The following is a 27154-nucleotide window of genomic DNA, read 5'->3' on the forward strand; positions in this document are numbered from 1 at the left end:
CACCTTAATCAAGTCAAATATGACATTCATTATTAATTTCTTTGCATGTAAAGTAACCCTCACTGCTATTCCTATAATTGAAGAAAAATAATAAATAAATTTCATAGAAATGCAAAGTAAACTTATATTAAATCATATTTAATCAATAAAATTAGTTTAATACCGATCGCATTTCAAAATATACACTAAACGGAAGTTCAAATTGATTTATGGTTTATCCCATGGAAACGTCTTATGATATAGGAAGTGACCGCCATCTATCGGAAATTTTTTAAACTATGTAACCTGCAGACAAGCCAGTTGACAGCGCATCGATGCCGAGACAGCAGGGTGCAGATGACGTAGGAGTCAACGCTACGCTATTCAAGGGACACGTGCTTACGGCTTGAGTCAACATCTGACCGGCAATAGTAAGATTTGCGTCTGAATAACATGGAAATACAGGTAAGTGTCTATTTGCTGTCTAAAACGTACTCCTCTTTTGGTTTACTTAAATATCTTTAAGATATTGAAATAAAAGCTTAGGGGAAGTGAGGGGGGGCAGAATTTGTGAAGGTCGCGAAACGTGTAGGCGCGTTAAAATGAGAGCGTGACTTCGTGACTCAGGGCGTTTTGGATAGTCTGGACTTCTCTGAAAAACGGCATTCGAACACCCGCGGTGTTGTGGAGAGACCACGGAATTCTCCAAGGTTAAGGATACTTGTAAATAAACTTCATCTTTCTTCTTGAGACTTTTTCCCCTCTTTCTTTTCTTTACACTTTTTTTTTTTTAAACCCCGAATGAGCGAAAGAAATTGTATCAGTGGACGAATTTTATTCATTTTTCATTTGTCAAATTTTAATATCTATCTGCGAAAACAAGCAATTGTGTCCAAATGCGAGGTTGGACATCATCGATTCAATTTCTTCACACCGTAAAGTTGATATCATTCCATTTGGATTTAAAATATTGGTTTTGAATCTAATCTAATTTTTGTCATTGCAAATGATAATTACTCCATGAAATTTTATTTTTTTACAGCAAATCGAATTATTTTATTGTGATGATGTTTATACACTGCATCAGCTGATGACATCTTTTATTCATACCTTGGTTGAAGTTAGGGGTCGTTCACAAATTACGTTATGTATAATTGAAGCACGAATATTACGAAACTGGATTTTCATTTAAAAAATAATAATAAATAATGTAACAGGAATTGGAGTATTTTGTTATGTTAATAATTGGCAAGTGGATCAAAGGTACTGTTAGTGGGAAAAGGGAAGTTAAAAATGTTAAAATATCGTTACGCAATTGGTGAGTAGCCCTTGGGAGTAATGAATATAAATTATTCACTTCCATTAGCAAGCTAATAACGGAAATAAAATATTGCCACTCAAAATGAGGTATTAAAAATAATTTTGTTAGAAACATAGTCATGACAGAAATCAGATAGCAAATATGCCACAAAAGTTACTCTTACCTGTCAAAAACTCTTATTTTACGTTTTTGTCTTTAATGGTTGGAGGTCAATGACCAGGTTTAGATTCTGCCTGTTCGTTCACTAACCTGAAGGGAAATACATTAATCATGTTCCCGAATGTTACCGTTCCCACTAGATTACTTCCATCGTCACCAAATCTTTACATTTCCTACTTTTATGATCGGCGTCCACAGAGGAGGAGTAGAACGTTCTCCCCACCTGGAATTGCAGAAAATAAATAAAAAGAAATACTTTTTTGCATTATTATATGCTCTCCTGGATAGAAAGGTTGGCATAATTACCATCCTCCCTACACCGGGTGGAAAACACCTGAGTTCGAATTCTGTCAATGACGTCAGGAATTTTTATGGACCTTTTTAACAATGTGGCTGAGTTAGTCGGACGAGGGTAGCAATGCTTTTTCTCCCAGAAACTCCGGTTTTTCGTCCTGCAAATTGAACACAGAACACCCGCAATTTAGAGACATTATATAGGTCTGCGCGGTAACACTGTGTTATCATCACCGTCCTCCCACACCAGGTGAAGGTCCGGGTTCGAATCCTGTCAATGACGCGATGAACTTATCGGCTTTTTTCACTCCGTGGCTGAGTTAGTCGGTCTCAGACGTAGATGGACAGAAAAATCCTCAGTTTTTCTCTGGAAAACACACTCAATTTACAGATTCAATACACATGGGTAGTTGAAGTGACTTTCCAGATGACCCTAATATAGTTTTTTGAAACATATTATATACGGTGCAATATGGTATAAATTGCTGATGCGTCTAAAACCCTACAACAGCTAACAACAACCAGCATTATTATGCAAATGCAATCATCAGTGAAAGATTTTTTTTTTTTTTTCGTTTTGTCAAAATGGTCCCTTGAAATTTTTTTTTTTTTTTTTTTTTCAAAGTATAAGAGGCTTTTCCTTTTAACTTTACTCAAAACATTTTAAAAAATAAAAATCGTAAAAGAAGGAAAGGGTATTAAATCACGTATACAAAAGATAAATTGGAAATGCATATTCGTTGGTTTTGGACCAACGGCAATCCAACAAGCTTTTATATACTGTCTGGCCACTTGATTAAGACAATGAACTAACAGCTAAAATACACATTTTTTAGATTATTTTCTAAGTAAAAAAATTTGTTGACTAAATGTTTTTTATTAGGAAAAACAATTACTAAAACCACTGGTGATACTGCTTACTTTTATAATTTCTGATTTCCAGTTTAGGACATTAGCAACGCATGGTTTAAAAATTTTAAACGGAAAATGGTCGATCGCGATGCATAGAAAAGAAATATAATGTAATATTCTGGAGGACGCCAATGCCAGAAATCTTGCTATTGATTAATTTAGTTTTTTTATTTTACTTTATGCTTATCTAGTGTAAGCAGATAGATAAAATCTTCCAAATCTGAGACGGACATCCTAATTTGAAATCTATTTTTTATTTACTCGGGCTTAAAAAAATCTCTCTTTCTCTCCCTCTGCCCCTTTCTGTCAAATTCATCTGTTGCCTCTATCATCCTCACTACTAATCACTCTGACTCTTTGACTTCCATTCTTTGAAACTCGATTTTCTCCAGTCTAACTTTCCTAAGAGTGAGGTAATCATCCTTTATGATTTTAGTATTCTCAACTCCAGCTGGCTTCGGTTTTCTTGTTTCAAGGACCCAGCTGGCTTCAGTTTTCTTGTTTCAAGGATTGTTTGTTATTTAGGAGCATTAGCAACTAAGGCCATATTGCTCGGGATATGCGGTGGTCATTCCTTGACCTTTCCGCATCCTCCGTATTTGGTGGTGACGGGCTCGAACCCCGGTCTAATCAAGAAGCATGTGCTACGCACTGCTGCTGCTCCTTCCCACCTGGCTACGGAGGCGCCTTGGTTTCAAGGACCCAGCTTGTCTAGATACTGAGGCGTTTGCTATTACTAATACTCTCACACAGCTTGTCCGTTTAACTACCAGAATGCCAGACAGTCCTGACCATATACCCAACTATACTTATATTCTTTGGTTGGATATTCTGATCCAAATTTTTGCTCAGTGAAGTTATTCGTATAGAATAAAACCCTTTAGTCCTCATTCCACCGTAAAATCTCGTCCCTTATCTAAAACTTGGTTTTCCAATAAATATGCTAAGGCTGTTCAAGATAAGAATGTGGCATATCACAATTGGCTTATATTCAAATCTCAAAAAAAAAAATCCTGGAGCTTCATTTTCTATTTACACTATAGCTCTCGACAATTGTTTAAACAGTTGATTAACAGTTTATTTGAACAAGCTAAGAGTAAAAAACCTTCTTGTCGAAATGGTAGTATAGCAGTCTGGTTTCTTACCAGAGCTATTTGCCAAATCCTGTCCATCAATACTCCTTCATCTGTTAAAATTTATTTATTTTATTCAATAATAACTATAATTCTTATAGTTTTATGGCATCTTCAGCTAAAGACAAAGCGGACTTACAAGCATTCTATTTTTCTTCTAATTCTTGTATCAACCATGGTAAACTATCTCCTGTCATACCCAATACATTTCATTCATTCAATGGCTCCCATGGTCTTCCGACAAAACGACGTTAGGAAAATTCTACATCCTCATTACGCTAAGAATGCTCCAGGTCCTGATGGCATTTCTCTACCTGTTTTCAAAACCTCTAGTCTTAAGCTTGCTTCTATTCTGTGTCGCCTTTTTGATGTTTAAACATCTTTGGCAGCACCTACTAAATTTCGGACGGTAGTAAAATCAACTTGCCCCGATTTTGCGACTCGGAAATGACGTAATTTCCGTTTCGTAACAAAGAAAAGCGAGTCGGGAGAGAAGATCGCGCAAAAGATCATGGGATCAGTGCTCAGAGCCGGCATAAACCAGCTGGTTGCGGAGGAAAAACGTTTATGATTCGGGGCACACCACTTAGGTGGCTTTGGGCTAACCATTGCCACCCGTGGCAGAAACCTTTTGGTAATCAGAGAAATGAATATCTTGAGGGGTGATCTTGAATGTGCTCAGAGCTGGTTTATACCAGCTCTGAGCACATTCAAGACCATTACATTACATTACATGAGCAACAGCCTTACCAGTTGAAGCGCATGTAAAGTAGGCGTTACAATACCCGTCTGTATTACTGAAGCTGTTGTACATTTCCATGAGGCGAATCATAAACGTTTTTTCGCAACCAGCAGGGCCGGTCAAGAATATTTGAATCGGTTCACGATTGGGATATAACAGACTCCAAATTACATGTATGGAGTAGAATCTTTAGCTTGTCATTGGCCATTCTCATTAAGTTGCAGAAGTCCTCGTTGAATATCAAGTTTTTGCGTTTCTTTGCAATTGCACTGAGTCGGTTGAGCGTGGCGAACTTTAGATCCTCACTCATCTCGCTGTTTGGATGATTGTAAAATTTTCGAAAGGGATCTTCTTCTCGCAGTCGCGTTCCAAGGCTATGCAGGTCATTACCCGCATGCTTCGTCAGGGTCACCGTGGTCCTTGTCTTGACACATCGTCTTACATATTTCAATCGTTTTGCGAATGTCCAAGTCCGATTCATACAATTTACGATCTAGTATGAGCTCTTCATTGTTGTCAATGTATGTCAGCTTGACATATTTCATCTCTGACAGTATCTTTGTGCAGCGTTACCATCTCGCGCTTGTACACGTTGAGATCCTGAGCCAAGTCATAGTTTCGATAGCGTATTATGTGTGGATACTGTCGTTTTTTGCAGATCTCGTTAGCGCTGCTAAAGTACCTGCATGTGTAATTTGCGACAAAGCATGACAGAGTAATATGATCCAACATGATAGTAATAATAGAAATACGTGTATTGTTGCAATCATACTATTCGACGAATGGTTACAATCAAATGGGTAAGTAGGCTATTGGCCTAACCCCTTCCAAACGTTGATTCGGCGGAGTAAGCAGCGTGAGTATCCTATTTATTACCAACATTGATTCGGTAGAGTAAATAGCGGGCGTGAGCATAAATTACATCATTCATGATTTCGGTTCTAGCTATTCGAAATTTAGTAGGTGTCGTCAAAGATGTTTACACATAAAACATCTTTCGTGCGTACAGGGTACATATGCGTTTCTTTTTATTTACACTTTCTTATTTCATTGCTGTTTTTATTTCTGCTTGTACCTCATATCCAGCCAGTTTCAAAAAAGAATTCCCATTCCAATTTTCGCCCCGTTGCACTTAGCTCTATTCTTTCCAAAATAATGAAGAAATCCATCGACCACCAACCCCTCAACTATGACAAAACTTTCTATCTGATCAATGATCGCCAATGTGGATTCCGTCAATGTTGATCTACTGGTTATACAGGGTGTTTCAGTTAAACGTTTCAGAACTTCTAAGAGGGGTAGGGTACATCCTGACAACTCGAAATCATATAGCAATGTGGGGTCGGAAATGCTTTCCTGAAGCGGTGTTGTACACAGAAGCACCATAAAGAAAAGAGACCGTAAGTGAGAAATCGTTTTAATAATACATGAAAAGAAGCAAAAGGTACATGGATTAAAGTAAGTGTTCGAAGTTTCTTCCACGGGCTACAATGCACGCCTCACATCTCCGACGCATGGACATCCGAACATTCTGGAATACTCCAGGCGAATTTCGAATTTCTTCGGCAGCTACTGCGATTCTTGCAACCAGCTCCTCAGCATTGTCAACAGGGGTGTCATAAACTAGCGATTTCATATGACCCCAGAAATAAAAATCAAGACATGATAGGTCGGGTGACCGAGCAGGCCAACGCACGGGACCACCACGTCCGATCCACTGTTGACCAAATGTGACATCCAGGTAGTTACGAACATCTCCGCTATAATGGGCAGGGGCTCCATCGTGTTGGAACCACATTGTCTGTTGCGTCGATGCAGAAATCTGTTCATCTCTCAAAAGTTGTGGCAATACTTGCTGCAGAAAGATCAAGTAGATAGGTCCGGTTAGACGACACGGTAACAGGTAAGGTCCGATGAGGTGATCTCCCATAATACCGGCCCATACATTGACCGAAAATCGAATCTGTGCTGCACGACGTCGTATTGCATGCGGGTTCTCGACCGCCCAGATATGGTCGTTATGCGTGTTGAAAATTCCTTCCCTTGTGAAGGATGCCTCATCGGAAAACAACACTTCAGCAGGAAAAAGGGGATTTGTAGCACATTTTCCAAGGTACCACTGTGCGAAAGCAATACGAGGTTGAAGAAACTTCAAACACTTACTTTAATCCATGTACCTTTTGCTTCTTTTCATGTATTATTAAAACGATTTCTCACTTACGGTCTCTTTTCTTTTTATGGTGCTTCTGTGTACAACACCGCTTCAGGAAAGCATTTCCGACCCCACATTGCTATATGATTTCGAGTTGTCAGGATGTACCCTACCCCTCTTAGAAGTTCTGAAACGTTTAACTGAAACACCCTGTATAATGGCTTATGTTACTCGTCTTTAGACAAATTCGATGTAAAATGAATGAGTTTGGTGAAACTCATTCATTCTAAAGCTTTTGATGTTTGGCATAAAGTACCTAGTTTTCTCTCTGAAAACTAGATGGATATCTAGTTTTATCTAGCAAACAGCACTGTCTTCTACCTTCTCTATTAATGCTGATGTTCCCCAATATTCAGTTCTTTCTCCCACTGTTTTCTTCGTGTATATTAACGTCCTTTTCCACTAATTGGAAATTCTACCCATAGTTATGCTGATGATAGTACACTATTGTCTACTTTCCAGTTTGAGAAACCTTGTCCTGCCCAAACAACCTTAACTTCTCGATCATCCACCATCAATTTCTTAAATGCTGATCTCCAGGTAATTCTCCAATGGGACGAAAAAAAAACTTAGTTAACTTCAGGCCTAAAACCGTAATCATGGCCTAATTTAGACTTTTGCGTAATGAGTTGTCGCAAAATGTATAAACCTTCTTTGGAGAAATTACCGTCGGACATCGTGTATCTGGACATATTACAGAATTTCCTTATGCTCAAACTACAGTATGACAATAGTGGCTACTTGATTTTCCAACAAGGCAGAGCTTGCCTCATTACCACAAAGAAGTTCATGCATACCTGAACACAAGCCTGGGAAGTAATTGAAAGAGGAGGCTGACTTTGTGTCTCCCACAAACCTCTGATCTGAAACCTTTAAATTTTACTCTCTTGTGATTCGTGAAAGGCCAGATGTATATTCCACCTATGCCGAAGGCGCCTCCGTAGCCAGGTGGGAAGGAGCAGCAGTGCATAGCACACGCTTCTTGATTAGACCGGGGTTCGAGCCCGTCACCACAAAATACGGAGGATGCGGAAAGGTCAGGGAATTACCACCGCATATCCCACAGCAATATGGCCTTAGTTGTTAATGCTCCTAAAAACCAAACAACAACGACAACAAACCTATGCCGAGAACCATTATGGAACGTACACAACGTATTTGTGAAAAATTCGGTCTCTTTGAGGAGGATATGTTGTGCCGAATATGAGAAGAATCGGATTATAGTTAAGACGTCTGCAGAGTAACTAAAGTTTCACACATCAAACACTCTAATTAAAAGTTGAAGATAGACTCTGTCACCTGGGCGTGGTTTCAGGTTTGTATTATGTACCTATTCACATAACATTTTAGTTTACATAACATTTTAGTTTTGTAAACAAGATTTATGGACACCCTGTGTGTTCCATCTACAGAGTGAGAAAACTTAATCAGAAGCATTTTGTGCAGCGTTAGAATAACAATGAGTGGCACTTTTGGACTGCGCATTTTGATAGCTCTTTCAGTAGTAGTGGAAAATTATGCAAGGAAGCAAGCTTATATAGCATTAGCAAAAAAAAAAACACACTTCTTCACCCATCCTTGCCCTCCAAGAATTTATCGATTTCTTCCTTCAATTTATTCACACCATCCACAACAACAACAGATGGAAGCCTACTCCAACAAGTAACCATTCGCTGGCTGAAGGCAAAATTCCGCCCATCTATCCCGCAACCATCCTTTCTTAACTTAAATTTATGCCTCCTCATGTGTGTAGTCTCAGCAAGAGGAATAATGCCATTCATGTTCAGCTTACCCAATCCATTCAAGGCTTTAAACACCTCAGTCAGATCTCTCCACGGGTGCCTAGTCTCCAGATGATCCAATTTGCAGAGCCTTTATAGATAAGAGCACCCATTTGTTTCTCTCACCAATCTGGTTGCCCTTCTCTGCACTCGTTCCAGCAGATCTAAATCCTCCCTAAAGTGAGGCCTCCAGACCTGTATACAATACTCTAGATGCGGCCTAACCATAGCCTTCTACAAAGGGATAATCACCTCCTTATCCCTACTAGCAAAATTTCTGTAAATCATTGACAAAGCCCCATGAGTTGTCATGGCAGCATGTCTGCACTACTCAGAGAATTTCATGTCTGATTGCACAATTACCCCTCGGTCTTTTTCATTCTCCACTACCCTGAGTGTAGTACCATACAGTTGATAAAGTTACTCTGGGGTTACTGCTACCCACATGCAATACCCTGCAATTTTCAATGTTAAACTTCAACTGCCATTTCTCAGCCCATCGACCCAATTTTCCAAGATCTTGTTGCAGTAGTTCACCCTGCTGACTGTCGTTAACCACCCTATCAAACTTTTTTTGTTTCTGTTTATACTCCGGCACGACAACCAACTCAGTAGAGTTTACAATAAATCGTCAATACAAATATTTATCGTATTTAGTAGTCACGGGCTTGAACTCCTGTCCACTCAAGGAACGCGTGCTATGCACACTCGCTCCTGACCACTGGGCTACGTCAAGCTTTGTATCATCTGCAAACTTAGACATTAAATTAAGCCATGGTGCCAAATTTCATTTAAAATTTACACAGTTTGTAATTAAAAGAAAGAAAGAGAGAGAACGTAATAGTTGTAAATTTAGGATACCAGCCATTATTAAAATAGATGAAGAGGGCCACGTTCTGTCAATTTGTTCCATTTTTAGTATAAATAAATGATCTTTAAATAAATTTTCTGTTTATACTCCGGGACGACCAAACGATCAGAGGAGTTTACAAGATACACAGAATACAAGAAACAGCACCGTATTCAGCAGTCACGGGCTTGAACCCCGGTCACTCAAGGCACGTGTACCTGTGCGCCCGCGCACCGGCTACGGCGGCCTATGTAATAATTTGTTGCCAGATAGTAAGTTTATCTAATAAATTATTAAATAAATATACAAATTATATATGAATCAAAAATAAAATAAAAAGATTCAAATTTGAAAAGCTGATGTTATGTGTTCTTCTACTGGAAGTACAACAAGGACGCTCATATAATTAACCAATTGCAAATGACTTTGGAAACACTTGTAGTTCCCACATTACTTTTAGTGTTGCTTGGTAACCAGAACCCCATGCTGCTGAGAGCCACGTAAACTTATATTTTATTATTCAGTAAACATATTTGTCTCGTGGTGATGCTAACAACTTATGATAAAAGAACAAAAAAAAAAAAATCAGCATTGTGGATCATTTTTTTTTTTTTATTCTATTACCAGTATCCATTTTTACCAATTAATAAAATGATTATGCTCATTATTTTCGCATCTTCGCCAACATTAATCGAAAGGTTAATTAGCTTAATTGTATTTTTAGGATTCCCATACTCTGCTACCGGAATTAGTGAAAGAAGGTGAGTAATTTTTGAAGTTCTTTTAGAGTAAGGATTAAATAAAATAAAATAAAATAAAAGGTATTATGAAACTAATGGTCATAAAATTCCCAAAGGACATTTCTATCATACTCTAAGTTGTCTTTGTATTAGCAACATCCCGTTATGTAGGAATTGATTTCTCTGTGACGCTGGTGAAGGCTCAAAGTCGGGAACGGCTAACACGAGTATAAGACTATAGTTCGCACACGTGACGATCAGTTTTTTAGTGTCTGCGAGGAAGAATGATTATATCTACTGGGCAACTTGCGAGGACTAAACTAGAGCAGGCCTTAACGACAAAAAAAAAAAAAAAAACAAGCCGGAAGAAGGTATTCCATGATCGTGAGGGCAACTTCCTCTTAATTTAAATGAAAGGCAATACTGTGTATAAATCACGGATGGCTATGAGCGACGACAGGTTGTTGCCTTTGGGTTTTAGGAGCATCAGCGACTAAGGCCATAATACTCTCTGTAAATTGCGTGTGTTCTGTGGTTGGTTGATTTTCTGTTTGCTGGATGAAAAATCCGATTTCCCGAGAGAAAAAGCATGCTCCCCTGCCTGAGACCGACTAACTTAGCCAGGTTGTGAAAAAAGCCCATAAAAATGTCTCACGTCATCGACGAGACTCCACTCAGATCATTTCCTATGGCGATTCTACCTACTGTACTATCAACGAGGACCGACGAGAGGTGTTCATGCCCACCAGCACAGTATATCGAAAGATTAGATCTGTGTAGCTATAGTACATTCCATAAACCTCTCATGTCTGAGGGGAAGAGACATATCTATTTGTGATAGTGGTGGTGTCTTGAATGGCGATAGTAGATCATTATTGAGCATCAACAGCAGTTGGTAATAGGTGGAATTTAGAACTTCCATGGGTAATAAAAAGAAAACAAAGGATATCAGACTGATAAGTGCAATTAAACGATGACTGACTAACGAAAACACGCACCGGCATATTTTTTTTTTTCGTCTGCTAGCAAAATGTCAGAATTTAAGACCATTCTCGCCATACCTTCATTACAACGGCCCTTAACCAGTCTGCAGTTGCTGAATATTGGTCCCGGCTTTCCGAGCGCGGCAAATCATTCCCCGCCAAAACTTTGTCCGGTTCTTCCTCTTTCTCATTACACGGGATTCGAATTGACAGGCACTACCGTGCCTTCACTATATATGTAATAGGTAATGTCACTCCTGGGTGCTGTGGAATGCCTCCACTCGTGGGGACAGGAGTGCCCATAATGTTTTGGCTCATGCTTGTATAGCTGGTGAGTTATTTGGCAGAAAAAACGAGTCGATGACTAAGGACTTAATTCTTCTGATATTGGCATGTCTGTCTATTCGAGAATGAATTTATTTTCTAGATGTACTGAGGCCAAAACATTCATTCATTCATTCTGACCAGAAGTGTTTCAAAATTCATTCTGAATGTGAATCTTAATACACTGCTCGACAAAATTAACAAAACACGTAGAAAACGTGGTGTAACTCGAGCAGGACAAAATTGGGTACAGTTCTGTTCTCTGATGGGTCCCATTTTAGCCTACAAACAGATTCTAGACGTTATTTTCTGGAATCAAGCAGAAATGCAGTACCATCCCTCTAACATAAAAAAAAGGGGACACTTACGGCGGAGGCGGTGTACTCGTGAAGGGCGGAATAATGATAAACAACCGCACCCGTCTTCATGTTTTTGATAGGGTTCCGTAACTGTGCAGAGATATCGAAAACAGATCCTCGAACCCTATGTGCAACGTTTTAGTGGTGCGGTTGGTCCAGATTTTCTTTATATGCACGACAACGCCACTGCAGATAGAGCTAAAGTGGTGGAGGAATATCTTAAAACTGAAGATATCCAACGATTGCCATGGTCAGCACGATCACCAGACTTAAATCCGATCGACACGTGTAGAACGCCCTTGGGCGTCGCATTGCATTCCGACAGCTAACTCCTCGGTCATCTGGTGAGCTAAGGTTTGCGATGGTGGAAGAATGGGATTTGTTGCAACAATAATTTGACAGACATCCTTATATGGAACATGGTTCACCGCTGTCAGGCCTGTTTATCCGTTGGAGGGGATCATACGCCATACTAATGTCATGTCACCATGTTTTCGAGCATCGTGTATCGACTTCTATAATGTGATTTTTTTTTGTAATTATTATACAAACCCCTATAAATGTCCCTTATACCTGTCCGAAGTTTCTTGCTGTCTCCTGATTTCATTGTTATTCTATGGTACACCACCATACCAAAATTTGTTCCGCTTCATTGCAAGCTACACGAGTTACACCACGTTTTTTACGTGTTCTGTTAATTTTGTCGAGCAGTATAATTAATTCATATTGAATTAATCATTTAAGGTCTGCTACAGTGGGAAGTGCATTTAGAGTTTTTGGAGCTGATCACAGTGATTACTGGACCATGGCCGGCCCATAACAGGGGGAAGATGAAGCTAAGCATTGAATCATTTTTCAACAACCAATATCCGGCAGCATACATACGCCTAAGACTAGTAAGTACAGTTGAGGCCAATGTTCCATATAGCATGGCAATATAGATTGTCGAAGCGACGAATATTTTAACAATGAAGAAAAAGAATTCTCTACTGTATACAGAAAGCACACTGCTGTATACACAACACCCTTCAGGGCTACAAGCCGGGGGCGGGTTGCATGAATGGTAGGCTCTTCAACGTGCAGTAACTGCTGCGTGAGATGGGAAATTTTAATATTTATTTTATGAGTCTGGCTATTAAATGACATCCTAATATCAAATAAGACGTCTAGATCGGTATGCGAGAGCACACTTGGTATCGTGATCTCTCCGAGTGAAATATTCAGTTGTGTTGCACAGGTTTTAAGGAGTAGTTATCTGCTCGGACTTCAATCTGCACAAATGGTGTTCGCACTCAAATCACACCAACTTAACTAAACCTGAAAATCCATGGAACCTCCATCCCTCCAATAACCAAGCACCAAGCTCACACACACACACTTCATCTGTGACCAAAAACTCAGCTTTAAACACCATGTCGCAGATATTCACGACAAGGTCTGCCGATCCAGACGGCTTGCCAAACAACGCCTCCTTCATATCACAGTACACCCTTCAATATATTTACCGGTTTCTTCAGCCAGTCATCACCTACGGATCTGAAATCTGAGGGTCGCCAGCGAAAACCACGCTAAAATCCACCTCATCTGATGAGTACTGGCTTCTCCGATGGGTGCTCTTCAAGCACAAACTTCCACCTCTCACACACACTTCAGAAATGACCAAACTTCTAAACTATAGAAAAGTCTCAGAACGGTTCTTCACCCTCCGCGTACTCGTCACCATTAAAATGATAGCGGGTGAAATCAATACACCAAGTTTTTGGCAGATGTGTAATTGGAGAATCCCCCGAAACCCTTAAGGGCCCTCCCTTCTTTACAGTCCGTGGCGTGGAGGCTCAGGAAGGGCGACAGATTCCTGCCAGTGGAGATTGCTCCAAAACGTCCAAGAGATGGATGCTGATTACAAGAAATTCATTGAGGACAAAGCCGACAGAAGACGCATCATCAGGGAGCAGCTCTCATCTTCAGCCGAGTGACTGTCATTGTTTTTCCTTGCTCGGTTTGTTGCTATTGTGAAAAAAAAAAAAAAAAAAACTGTTTTCACGTGTTTACAACTTGTTTTTTTTTTTTTACATGATTTAGTTTCTTTGTGTTAAACCCCTAGCATATTTGCTGTTATGGGCATTGCATCAGTCATGCATGTGAAATTTCACTGATTGCAATAAAGATATTAGATGAAGGTTAAAATTTTCCAGTTGTCATTAAAGGTCATTGAGTTGTGAAGTTATTTTACGTGTAATTTTTGCTGGGTGATCATTAGCATGGCAATCTCTCTTACTAACCTTTCGATTATGAAAAACATTCGATACCCATCACTATTTTGCTGTTCTTTTAATTGCAATCTTAGAACAAACGGAAGTGAGCGAGCCACCAAACCAATATATGGAGTGATCGCTTCTCCAATCCCGTTTCCTCCTTATGGTTATGTTAAGTTCTAGAATTTCACGAAGTTGCTCACATACGCTCATCTGTCTCTTACTTCCCTTTCATAAGAGAGTAGTAATTTGTACTGGGTACAACACGTTCACGGTCTGATGGTGTGATGTGGGAAAATGTACAGAGGTCACCGCCAGTCATGCTATGACAACCACCTGCTGTTTGTGTTACTGACTCCTTCCTGTCAGCATTGGTTCACACGGTGAACGCAATCATTGAAGTGTAGATTGGGGCATATATACAAGTAGATTCAACTTGAGGATAACGAAAACAAAATTTCCTTCACCTCTCGTTACTTATTCTTGATGATTATTAAGGACTAACCTTGTATATACAGTTTGCCACACCCTCGTCATGAATACTTCAGTATGTTTCTAACGCTTGTGTAATCGCTCCACCTGCTAAGGGAACTGAAAACATTATTGATCTTCTTCGAGGTTAGTGTAACTTGAGTTACACCCCCATCTAACCTCTGCTAGCCACATGAATCGATAATGCGATATACTATATGTATACTCCCACCTAAAAGCTTGGAATCACGTTTTATTTTTCTTAATTTTTAAAGTTTTTTTAGAAAAATAGGACCAACCGATTTTTATTAAAATACTTTGTATTATGTATAAAAAAATAAAAATAAAAAAACATAATATTTAAGAAATTTTTAGAATATTCCAGAAAGGTGTAGACTCCTGAATGCAGCAGGTTCCTGGACGTTTTAGATGATTCTCGAATATTATACAATATATTGTTATTGATATTCTAGAGTATCAATATTCTACAATCTACAATCAGGACGACCGTAACGCTGAAGTACAAGAGAAGACCATAACACTGATTTTTAAAGGCAGCTGGTGACTTACTGCACCTGAAATCCGAATCGTTCAATAGGAAGAGAAAAACTCCCGTGTCTACATCCACTGTAAAACTTCGTCTTAAACGAACAGGACTACATGGTCGTGTAATGGTCCGAAAACCCCTTATTAAAACCAGAAACTCGAAAGAAAGTTGGCTTGAGCTAAGAGCCATCAACGTTGGACAATTGATGAGTGGAAAAACGTACTGTGGACGGATGGATCCAAATTTGAAATTTTTGTATCCAGAAGCTGTGTAGGGACTTTCTAGCAACTAAGCAACGGGGGGGGGGGGGTATTGCAATTATGATGTGGCTACTCCAATCGCCTGACTTAAACTCAATAGAGCTTTTATGGGATCATCTGGACCGTCAAGTCCGGGAAACTATTACATTGGGGTTACCCGGAAAGTTACTTTATATATCCATGTACTGTGTCTGTAAATTGTGTGTTCTCTGGTCGATTTGCCTATTTTACTGAACGAAAAACCCCAGTTTCTGGAGAAAAACCTTGATATCTATGCCTGAGACCGACTAACTCAGCCACGAAGTGAATTTCAAGTCTGCGAAGTCTACTCATCTCCACAAAATTATGGGAATTCTTGTAGATCGCTTGGAATAATGTTAGTCAAGATATTATTATAAAATTAATCGCCAGAATGCTACGTCTAAGACATAAATTCTCTTGGACATTTTGATGAAAAATCAGTATGGTTAATATTAACTATTTCAATATTTTTTGCTGTAAATTTTTCAATGCTTAATGAAAAAAAAATCTTAAAATACTTTGTAGTGCGTTGTTTTTTATATATTAAACCTTACATTGTCATAGTTAATTTCAAAAATATTACGAAAACTGTTGTCACACTCTATGATTCCAAACTTTTAGTCGGGAGTGTACCCACTGTATACATAATAAATCAATACAGTATACTGTATTTAATTACAAAAAAAGGTTTGTAAAGTCAAAGACGAAAATACGCCACCTATAGTATTTTCACTCTACGTTTTAAAGGGGGGGGGGGAGTAATCCAAAGTGGTATTTGAAAATGCCACTGAACTTCCAAGTTATTTTTATGATTTTCCGGTTAAAAGGATTTTATGAGTGCATTAAACTTTCATCTTTTAAAATGTTCTGTCTCTATGGTAAGCTTTTATGTGAGTTTAAAATGTCTGAACATATTTTAATGACTTGTATAAGTTGAACAGTGACTATTTAAATAAATGTACCAAAGGAGAATTTTCTCAAGTATGTAAGCATGACTATTTATATTCGGCCGGTTGGTAATTATTACATAAAAATGATTTATGATCCTAAAAAATATATTTTTAAATAGAGAAAGTGAAGGATAGTTAAAAGTTTAATGGTAAAATAAAATATGGACATTTTTATGGTATTAGTAGCTGCGTGGGTCGTCCCTAATGTTTTAAGACAGGCTTTGCTTTATTTTTGTGTCATGTGACAAAGAATATCCAGTCTCGAATATTTTCAGTCTTTCTACCTCTACCCCTGCTCCCTTCCCCTTCCCCATCTCCTATCATGCGGTTACTTTCCAGGGAAAGTAAAAGTAGGGGATAAGAGACAAGGAATAGATTTCAGTCTTCGCCACATGCACGGTTCTTCAAGTGTCAACGGTGTGTGGACATCAACAGCTCAAGGTCTGGGGTGAATAGAGCGAGGGAGTAGTGGATTCCTTGATGGGGTGAGGTAGCGGGAGAAACTAGGATGACTAATGCCTTTACTACATGTCTTATCTATTTCTAACATCATCAGTCCGGGCTGAAACTCCGGGTGTTAGAAAAAAATATAGAAAGAAAAAATCAAAAAAAAAAAAAAAAAAAAAAAAAAGAGTCCTTACACAGAATTCCAGTTTGTAAAGAATTTTCGAAAAGTGAAGGGATCTGAAACTCCTCCATGAACACCGTCCGAAACAAGGTCAGCAGCACATTATTTTTAAAATTTTTTTTTTAATCACTCTTGGAGTTTCAATCCAAACTTACAGTCTGATTTTTTAAGGACTACAGATCCTAACTGTGCAAGTATGAAGATTTTTTTTTCACCACTTTTTCCAACTCTTTAAAATTATGTCCGCTATCGCCCACCCTTATTCATTCTTGGAAATTCAGTAACTGTAGTAGTAGTCAGGAATAACATTATAAATTAACAAGCCCAATGATGTAGTTGCCAGGACGATATTTCTTTTGAATATAAACAAGCATTTGATGGGTTTTTTTGTTTTTTCATCGAAGTCCGCTCGAACGATGTTTGTATAATGTCAAGGGGTTCCATCTTGTTGAAATAAAAGTGAAAGACAACTGTGTTGAGAATGTCACTCTAGAGAAATTAGAGCTCTACATGCTGGTGAAGCGCGTGAAGATAAACAGGCCCTAGAACTCTAGATTTAGTAAAGATAAAGGGGCCGTAAATCTTTGATTTTCCAACACCCTTGCAGATAATAAAATTGGGTTAATCTCTCTCTCTCTCTCTCTCTCTCTCTCTCTCTCTCTCTCTCTCTCTCTCTCTCTTTGCCACATAACAGAAGAATAAATACAATTACGGTACTTATGATAGTTCGAGACAATTTGGTGAAAGACAATTGGTGGCTAGGGCAATTTGGTGTATCACACAGATCAGAAATGAACAAAATCAATGAAATAAAAGGTTTAGGGGAGACAAGAGATATTTTGGCGACTTAAAAAGGAGGAATGCAGAAATAAAAAAAAAGAAAGAAAATAATATATATTTCATCCATTTATTTTGTATAAAAGGATTTAGCCGATCCTTCTCATACGCAAGTGAGTGCGTGCCTATTTTAGCATGACTCCGTCCATATTGAACACATTTAATCCAGATAAGGTTATTTATTATTTTTTTTTAGCATACCCAATCAGTTAAATCCTATGTTTTTCCAGGAGTATGAATTAGTTAAAGGTTATTTATTAATTTTTGTAATAGGGTTGTTGTAATAGGGTTTTAGGAGCATCAGCAACTATGGCCATATTGTTCCGTATATACTGTCTGTAAATTGCGTATGTTCTGTGGTCGATTTTCTGTTTGCTGGACGAAAAACCGGAGTTTTCGGGAGAAAAAACCATGCTACCCTCGCCTGAGACCGACTAACTCAACCACGTTACGAAAAAGACCCATAAAAATTCCTCGCGTCATTGATGGAATTCAAAGTCGGATATTTTTCACCTGGTGTGGGGAGGGCGGCGATTGTACCAATTGGTACAATCACTATCCACGAGGGCAAAGGATTGGAAAGCTAGAAGAAAATTACGGGTGCAGAAACCCAATGAAAGGAAGAGATCACCAGGCGCGTCTGCACAGTGGTATCGTCATCGTCTTCCCACACCGGGTTGAAAAGGCTCGGGTTCGAATCCCGTCGATGACGCGAGGACCTTTTATGGGCTTTTTCACTCCTTGGCTGAGCTAGTTGTTCTCAGGCGTAGATGGCGAGGTTTTTTCTCAGAAAAAATTGGGGGTTTTCGTCCAGAAGAGCAGCCAAATCGACCAGAGAAGACACACGCAATTGGCAGACATATGGATAGTTTAAAGCAATTTTCCAGGTGACCTTGATATAACAGTTTATGTTTTTTTTTTTTTTTTTTTTTTCTTTATACCATCAGGAGCACCGAAAACCACAATGGGCCTTGATGAAAACCCTTTTCCATGCGGGGAACTCGGATTCCAGTTCAAACCCCTACACCATCTCCAGGGAAGCTTACCCGTCTACCGTTAACCCATCCATGGTACTAGCCTACTGCTAGCTTCTTAAACTTAAAAAAATAATAATATAGCGCTTCTGACATTCGGTTGCAAACAGAGCGTCAGACGATCCGCGTTACCCAGCCGGCAACCATTAATAACTCTGCTTTTGGCCTCTGAAAAAACATTCCCTCCCTTCATGTGAATTTGTTAAAAAATGAAAATTACAAAAGTGAAAGTAAAGTGTGAACATGGTCCTCTTGTATCCCAATATTTAACCTGTCCGTGGCACTTTTTTTAATATGGTCTCCTAAAATAAAAGTAGAATGTGCATTAAAAAACGAAGATGGATAGTACGCTCCAAAAATATAAAATATCAAGAACGGTATTGTGATCACTAAATTCACCATTTACAGCACGGAAAGTTAAAAGTTTCCATTTTTTGTCATGCTCTGCCATACACCGAATTCTTCCAAAGAATTCATTGAATTGTCATAGCTATCAACTGTCTTTCCAAATTGTCACAATAGCAAAATGTCATTCACCAAACCGTCTAGTACAACGAACTGTCATGCACCGAATTAACGTCATCCCGATCGAAAGTTGTACTGTAGCAATATCAAGGCAGCATTAGATCAGTGATATCTCATTTTGTATGGTAACCTGAGTGGTAACTCGCTCAGGCTATGGAGAATGAAAAAGACCTGGGGGTAATTTTTCACTGACACATGAAGTTCCCTAAGCACTGCTAGAACATTTCATGGGGTTTTGTCAATGACATACCGGAATTTCACCACTAGGAACAAGGAGGTGATTATTCAGTTGTATAAAGCAATGGTTAGGTCACATCTTGAGTACTACATACAGATCTGGAGACTATTTTCGTCTTTTTGTTGGAATGGGTGCAGACAAGAGTAACAAGGTTGTGAGGGGAACAAAAGAGGGTGCTCTTACCTTCAGTATTGCAAACTGCAGAGAAAAAAAGTAGGCACTTGCCAGATCTGATTAAGGCTTTGAATGGATTGAACAAGCGCAATGCTGATGAAATCCTTCCTCTTGCTCGACTACATACATGAGGGAGCATAAATTAAATTTGAAGGATGGTTGCAGGATAGATGTGCAGAAATTTGCCTTCGGCCGTCGGATAAGAGATTATTGGAACAAATTTCTGTATAGTGTTGTGGAAGTGAGTAGTTGGAATAATTTTCAGGGAGAACTACACAAATTTTTAGAATGGATGGACAGGTGAGGTGAGAAGTGGATTATTTTATTTTTATTTTTTTGGTTTTTGGCTGATGCTATATAAGATTGTTTCCTTGCATCATTTGCCACTACTAAAATAGCTGCCAACTCTTCGGATTTACGATGGTCTCTTTTTCGCTCGATTTGACTCTTCTCCGTGGTGCAATCCTTCTACCTCATCTACACCGCTTCGGTGCAGTCTCACGTTACGCCTTCTTCTTTATCCGTTAGGAAGATGGCTTTCTCTGATCCTTACATTTTCAGATGCGACTTCTCCTGTGTCTTCTTCCATTTTCTAAATAATTGTTGTTCCTTCGTGAAGACTATTTCGGCTTCTAATAAAATAATATATTATACCTGAGTAATATTCTCAAAATCTTGGAGACTCTTTATCCGCTATCTTCTCGTGTTGACCCTGGAGAAGATAGCAGATAAAGGATAGCCAACAGAGCAGGGGTTGGCAACCTTTTTGAGTGAAGAGCCATTTTTGATTTAATTGAAAATAAAAAAAAAAAAGAAAATCCGAAGAGCCGTACTTCAGTTCAAGTGGGGGGAGGGGGTTGTTTTTTAAGAAATGGAATAGAGTGGGAAGGTGTTTTATTAAAATATATATATTTTTTAAAATATAATTTATTAATAATATTTCTAATTAATGTGACTTTTGCAGCTGAACTTCTTGAGCGAGTCTCTCAACATCAGGGAAGTATGCTGTAATTTTCATCTTTAAGCATGCTGAGACTCGCATTGTTCAGACGGTTTCTTGATTTATTTTTAATATAGTTCTTGTTTATACTCCGGCACGACCACCAAGTCAATGGAGTTTACAATAAATCAGTCAATACAATTGTTAATCGTATTTAGCAGTCACGAGCTTGAACCCCGGTCCACTCAGAGAGCGTGTGCTACTGCACTCACGCTCCTGACCAATAGGCTACGTCAGTTCATGTTCGAAAACATTTTCCTGCAGAAATTCGTCGAACCAAAAACTGAGAGAACCAAACCCAAATATTTTCAAATTTATGTGTCCGGTAAGCTACACCCACACATCGAACACAATTTGGTCTTGCTTTTCAACTTATCCATCGGCATCCGTTTGTGTAGAATTGCAAGGACAGCTTTTTGCCTCTCCAAATCACCAATTTCAGTTTTAAAGCATTTTAGTCTTGCACTCTACATGTCCTTAATTTTTAAGTCCTCTAACTCCATTTCAAACTTTGCTTCATGTGGGCTAAAGGTTAAAGAGCTGCAGTTACATGCTCAAAGAGCCGCAGGTTGCCGACCCCTGCCATAGAGGGTATCACCACCTGGTGGCATTATCATGTGGATTTGCCTTCTAAATCATCCCAGTTATAAACTTTTAAGTATTGGATAACTTTTGGCGTAATGTGATTCGTAGAAAATATAAATTTTTCAGTAATAGATTTATTACTCTCAAAATTTAGGGGATTCTTTCTCCAGTGGCAGATGAAGTCCATAGATAGTGGTTGGTGGTCAGAGTTAAAGACATTCAGCATGATCAGCAGATCCAAATTATGGAAAATCTTTTGATTGTCCCTGGTCTGCATGAAGATTTGCGGAACAGAAAAAAAATCTGTGCAAAATTTGTACCGCTGTTGTTGTAGTAGTAGGGTTTTAGGAGCATCAGCAACTAGTCATATTATTCCGTGTATATTGTCTGTAAATTGCGTGTGTTCTGAGGTCATTTTCTGTTTGCTGAATGAAGAACCAGAATTTCCGGGAGAAAAAAACCATGCTACTCTCGCCTGAAACCGACTAACTCAGCCAAGTTGTAAAAAAAGGCCGATAACAATTCCTCGACTCAAACTAGGGTATTTTCCACCGTGTGGTGAGGACGGCAATCCTACCAACTGTGCTACCCACGAGGTCGTTTGTGCCTCACAGCCTCATGGATGAGGAGTCATCATCCAAAGACTTCATCCAGACAGTTCTAATTTCCTGGACTGTATTGTCACTGGAGATGAGTGTTGGTTGTTTCAGTATGTCCCAGAGACGAAGTGTCAGAGCATGCAGTGTACTTCAAAATCATCACCAAGGCCCAAAAAGTTTCATTTACAGACGTTCAGGATCAAGAGAATGCCGATCATGTTTTTCCGACAAACAGGGTGTGATTCACACGGAACTGTACCTGAAAGGGAGAAAGTCAATGCTGCGTTCTAAATACGGTTCTTCAAATGCTATTGAAGCGTATTTCTAGGGGGGGGAGCGCAATTTCGAAAGAAAGGCAGTTGGTTCTTGTAGCACGATAATGCCCGCGCCCATTCCGCACTTGTTGTGAACACGTTTCTGACGAAACATGTCATTTTACAGGTCAGTCATCCACCCCACTCTCCCGATCAGCACCAACGGACTTCTTCCTCTTTCCCAAGGTGAAACTAACCTCAAAGGAAAGAGATTTCAGGACGTTGAGATCATAAAGTAAAACGTGTTTTAATAAGTGCATTCAATCAGGTGGTGATTACTTTGAATATAAATAAAACCATTTTTGATGTGTTCTTTTTATTTCACCAATCCGGAAACTTTATTGTCATATCTCATATACTTGAAAACATCTCTGTGGTGATATTTTCTTTTTGAACAAGAACTTTTTGTACACTGCAGAAAAATATAACGAAAAAATTTTTATGGTCTTTTTTCACAAAATGGTTAAGTCAGTCCCTCTCAAGCGAGGGTTGCATGTTTTTTCCCTTCCGAAAACTCGGGTTTTCGTCCAGCAACACAGGAACGACCACAATTTACAGACATAATATATACGGCGCAATATGGTCTAAGTCAGTGATGCGTCTAAAACCCTACAACATTGACAACAACTGTACTTTACTATTTATATTCGGTATACTAATAATACACACCCAAAATTTCAAGTATTTGCGTGTTCATTTGGTGATTTTATTACCTATCTCTTTCCATGGAGGTACAAGTGTAACTTTGATTCATCCCGCACGCCTCTAATCTAAATATTTTTTGTGACTCTCTCAATTCTCCAGCCCCCCCCCCCCCCATTTAGTATTTTTCCTAAACCCTTAAGGCCTTTATGGCATTAGCAGACCTTTGCACTTCTGTTCAAACGAATTCCATTTTTACTAAACAAGTTCCTTCTGCCACCCAAAGCAGGTCATGTTGAAAAAAATTTCCCTCCAAAATCCTTGCGAACCTTCAAGAAAATTAATCGGCAAGATACATCGCCATCTGCCACTCGTTTGAAGAGATCTGGGTTCAATTTCCGTAAACTGGAGGAATTTCTAAAGTAGTCCTCAATCGGGACTGAGGCAGAGGGAAAAGGTTTCCTCGTGAGTTATTCTGGTTTTTCATCCCGCACAACATGTAAATCGGTCCGTGAACACAAAAACACTTCTGCAGGTAAAGTACATTACACGGATATGAGCGAATATCTCTGGTTCCGTTAAAATAATATTTGGAATTTTCAACTTAATTATACGAGCCCCCCCCCTCCACCTCTTCAGCTTTCCGTCATATACATTTCTGCATATTCCAGCTTCTGATATTTTGTAACAGTACCTTGATTTTTGTATTTAATCAAATTGTAACAATGTTGTTTGTTGCATTTCTTTAATGGGGTTCTGCTTTTATTCCAGCACGACCTCATAGCTCAGATTGGTTTGCAACTAGTTATTTGATAAGAATAATTTGTTGTATTTCACGTATTTAGTGGGCGCCTCCGTAGCCAGGTGGGAAGGAGCAGCAGTGCGTAGTACACGCTTCTTGATTAGACCGGGGTTCGAGCCCGTCACCGCCAAATACGGAGGATGCGGAAAGGTCAGGGAATGACCACCGCATATCCCGGAGCAATATGGCCTTAGTGGCTAATGCTCCTAAAAACTCAAACGCGTGCACTCTTGTACTTTCGCGTTGATCATTTGGCAATATAATATGTATTTATAAACTGAAAATAAAGGTTTTAGCCCAGAAATAACTGACAGATGGAAACAGGATCCCAAATGAATTTTCCAGATTTCAAGCTGTTCGTATATCAAGAAATCCGACTGCTTTCCAGGCGCTAACAGAATCTTTGCATTCAGAATGTTCGCCACGCACATGTTGACGCATTACAGTACTGAAGAGGAGTTTCACAATTTTTTCCAATGTCTACAATCATTAATTTTACTGATAGCATCTGTTGAAGGCAGTTGTTTGACACTGCTAATGATTTACTGTAAGTAATGTATCTATTTTATCAAAAGGATCTTCCAATGTTCGAATTCATTGCACTGCTCACAAACTAAATGAAAATTAGTTGACATAATATATGGACTGGCTGCAAATTTCCTTTCAACGGTTTAAATTCGATCAACTGTTATTTTTAAATTTTCGAAATCGTTGTAAAAAATTTGAAAATTGGCTTTAAAAGATGGAAAGCACCAGAGTTCAAGATCTGTCGATGACGGGAGGAATTTTTATGGGTCTTTTTGAGAACGTGGCTGAGTTGTCGGTCTCAGGCGAGGACAGCATGGTTTTTTTCTCCCGGAAACTCGTGTTTTCGTCTAGCAAACAGAAAATCGATCTCAAGACACACGCAATTTACAGACAATATACGCAGTGCAATATGCCCTTAGTCGCTGATCTCCTAAAACCTCACTAAGAGAAAAATAAATAAAAAACCATTAAACTTTTCCATTGAAATACTATTTGAACTCAAGGTCTTTTCCCCACGGTGTGAATGAACAGTTCTGTAACCGATACTGAAGGCCTCTAGTTAGAAATATTCCACATCAGTTTTCGTTCCAGTTCCTATACGCACCGAAATCTTAAATCCAGCCATGATAACTGTTCATCAACGTTAAATTTATTGTTAAAACTTTCCTGGTAATAAACAAATCCAGAAAGTAAACAACTGAGAGATGCTTGGGAACATCTTTATCATGTTTATTAAAATCTGGAGCACATGCATTAACTTTAAATATAATGTTGATACTTTCTTTCGAGTTTTCTCTCCTCGGAGGTCAAACTGTGAACTGTAAAGTGTTAGATGTTGAAGCAAGTGATTTGAATAGCCTTGGCGCAGTAATGAGTAAAAAAAACATGTCCTCGTTTCTTGAATCAACATTACTGTTTTCTCTAAATCAGCATTGATTTTCGTGTGCTTCCAATTGCCCTGATAGTTATTGGACTTCTGTTTTACGACTTCATTATCAGCGAATATTACTGTGGACGATGAAATAAAGATTGCGGTAGGTTATATGCTGAAACTCCTTCATACCTTTGGAAGGAGCTTGGAGTATAGTCAGGAGAAACATCACCATACGGTCGAAAAAATAAAAAGAAACTAGCAAATGGCACAGTCAATTTTGTGTCATTGAAAATGCAAAATTTTGTACAACTGACAAAATTTTCAACATTCTTTTGTGTGCGTACATATGATGGTCCTAATGTTGTACACCTTGTCTTAATATGAAATTGGGCAAACAAGGAGAGCCTGCATACACTGCCGACTTCCACCGGTATCTGAGAGATGCCCAGACGAATAACGAATATTGTTTTAATAGTTTCACTATTTATTGTAATCATCTGCTAGTAGTAATTAGGATAAAGATAAAAGAAGAAATAAAATTCGGCACCACGTTTTCGTGTTCCTCGAAACGCTTCTGAACACATCTGGTTCGATGGATAATTCACCACCCTTCTGAAAGTATTCATGACTGTGTGAAAAACAAACAAAAAATGATACTTTTGATGCACATGATATTCCACAATTCATGATACTCCACATATCTGGAATGTTATATGGTGGTAAGTACTCCACAGCCCGCACTGTTTCTAACACCACCTTTTTGTCTAGGTCTGCACTGTCGGTGATAATTGAACTACCCACTTCAATCCCTACAGTATTTTTCTCTGTTTATCGCCCCAATGAGAAGTTTGTAGTTGAACCCATTGCTAATCGACAGCCAAACTCACGAGTAGCACAGTGATTATGATCGCTATCCTTCCACGTCATGTGGAAAAAGACTTCCTGAGTTCTAATGTCGTAACAACGAGAAAAATTTTTGAGCATTTGTTTTTATAGTAGTCGTAGCCGAAGTTATTCGGTCTGAAGGGTATGAAAAATCGAGATACTCCAGCTTATTGTTCAAAGAAACAAGAAAACCGACCATACGCGCTGGTTTTCAGATAGAATACCCTAGAATCTCATAGTGTTTTTGCTTTTACTCAAAAACAAAACAGCATCGTTCAAATTTCAAATTATAATTTTAATGGCATCAGAGACTACCCTCATATCCGTGTGTGTGTGTGTGTGTGTGTGTGTGTGTGTGTGTGTGTGTGTGTGTGTGTGTGTGTGTGTGTGTGTGTGTGTGTGTGAAAGAATTGAAATTTTGTACTTTTTTCGTTTGAACATTGAAGAACGCTTGACTGAAGATTTTAATTAAAACTCCTCCAGAAGCAATGGAAATCAACTAGACCATTGAGGTTTGGGGCTATATGCAATAATCTGGGCAAAAATTTATAAATTGATGAGTTCGTGTGTTCAATAAATCTCTCTAAAAGCCTTGCTCAAATCATTTCACCTGTAGTGGGAAACGGACAGAATCTCAAGGATTTCCACAGCAGTGCTTATAATCACCATCCTCTCACACCAGATAAAAAATGCTCCGGTTCGAACTTGTCAATGATGGGAGGAATTTGTATGGGCTTGCTTTAGTTGGCTGAGTTAGTTGGTGTCAGGAGAGAATTTCATGGTTTTAATCCCCCAGAAGCTTGGTTTTTCGTCCGGAAAACAGGCAAATCGACCATAGAATACATGCGATTTGCAGCCACATTGTATTATATAGAAACACTGTGTTATACACCAATGAGCCAAAAACATTATAACCACCTACCTAATATGATGTTGGTCCTCCACGTGCAGCCAAAACAGCTCGTACCCGGCGAGGCATGGACGCTACAAGATTTCTAAATGTGTCTTGTGGTATCTGGTACCAACACGTAACCAGCAGATCCTTTAACTCCTGTAAGGTCCCTGGTTGAGACGCCGCAGATCGGAGTTGCTGTTCCAACACAAACTGCAGAAGCTCGATGGGATTGATGTCTAGGGAATTTGGAGGCCAGGGCAATACCTGGAAGTTTTGCTCATGTTCCGCGAACCGGTCTCAA

The 27154-nt window shown here is 39.0% G+C and overlaps 1 protein-coding gene across 1 annotated transcript in view; it reads left to right on the top strand.

Moving 5' to 3' along the window:
* Positions 1–340: 340 nt before the first annotated feature.
* The window catches only part of LOC150076824 (neuronal-specific septin-3-like), a 167145-nt gene continuing 140331 nt past the window's right edge, over positions 341–27154 (top strand). Inside the window, exons 1-2 of the mRNA XM_090386716.1 lie at positions 341–444; positions 10108–10144. Coding sequence (XP_090242842.1) covers positions 433–444; positions 10108–10144 — 49 coding nt within the window. The 5' untranslated portion in view covers positions 341–432. The remainder of the gene's footprint in view (positions 445–10107; positions 10145–27154) is intronic.

The sequence above is a fragment of the Mastigoproctus giganteus genome, chromosome 12 (genome assembly GCF_048544385.1).
Source record: "Mastigoproctus giganteus isolate SK-2022 chromosome 12, ASM4854438v1, whole genome shotgun sequence".
Classification (NCBI taxonomy): Eukaryota; Metazoa; Arthropoda; class Arachnida; order Uropygi; family Thelyphonidae; genus Mastigoproctus; species Mastigoproctus giganteus.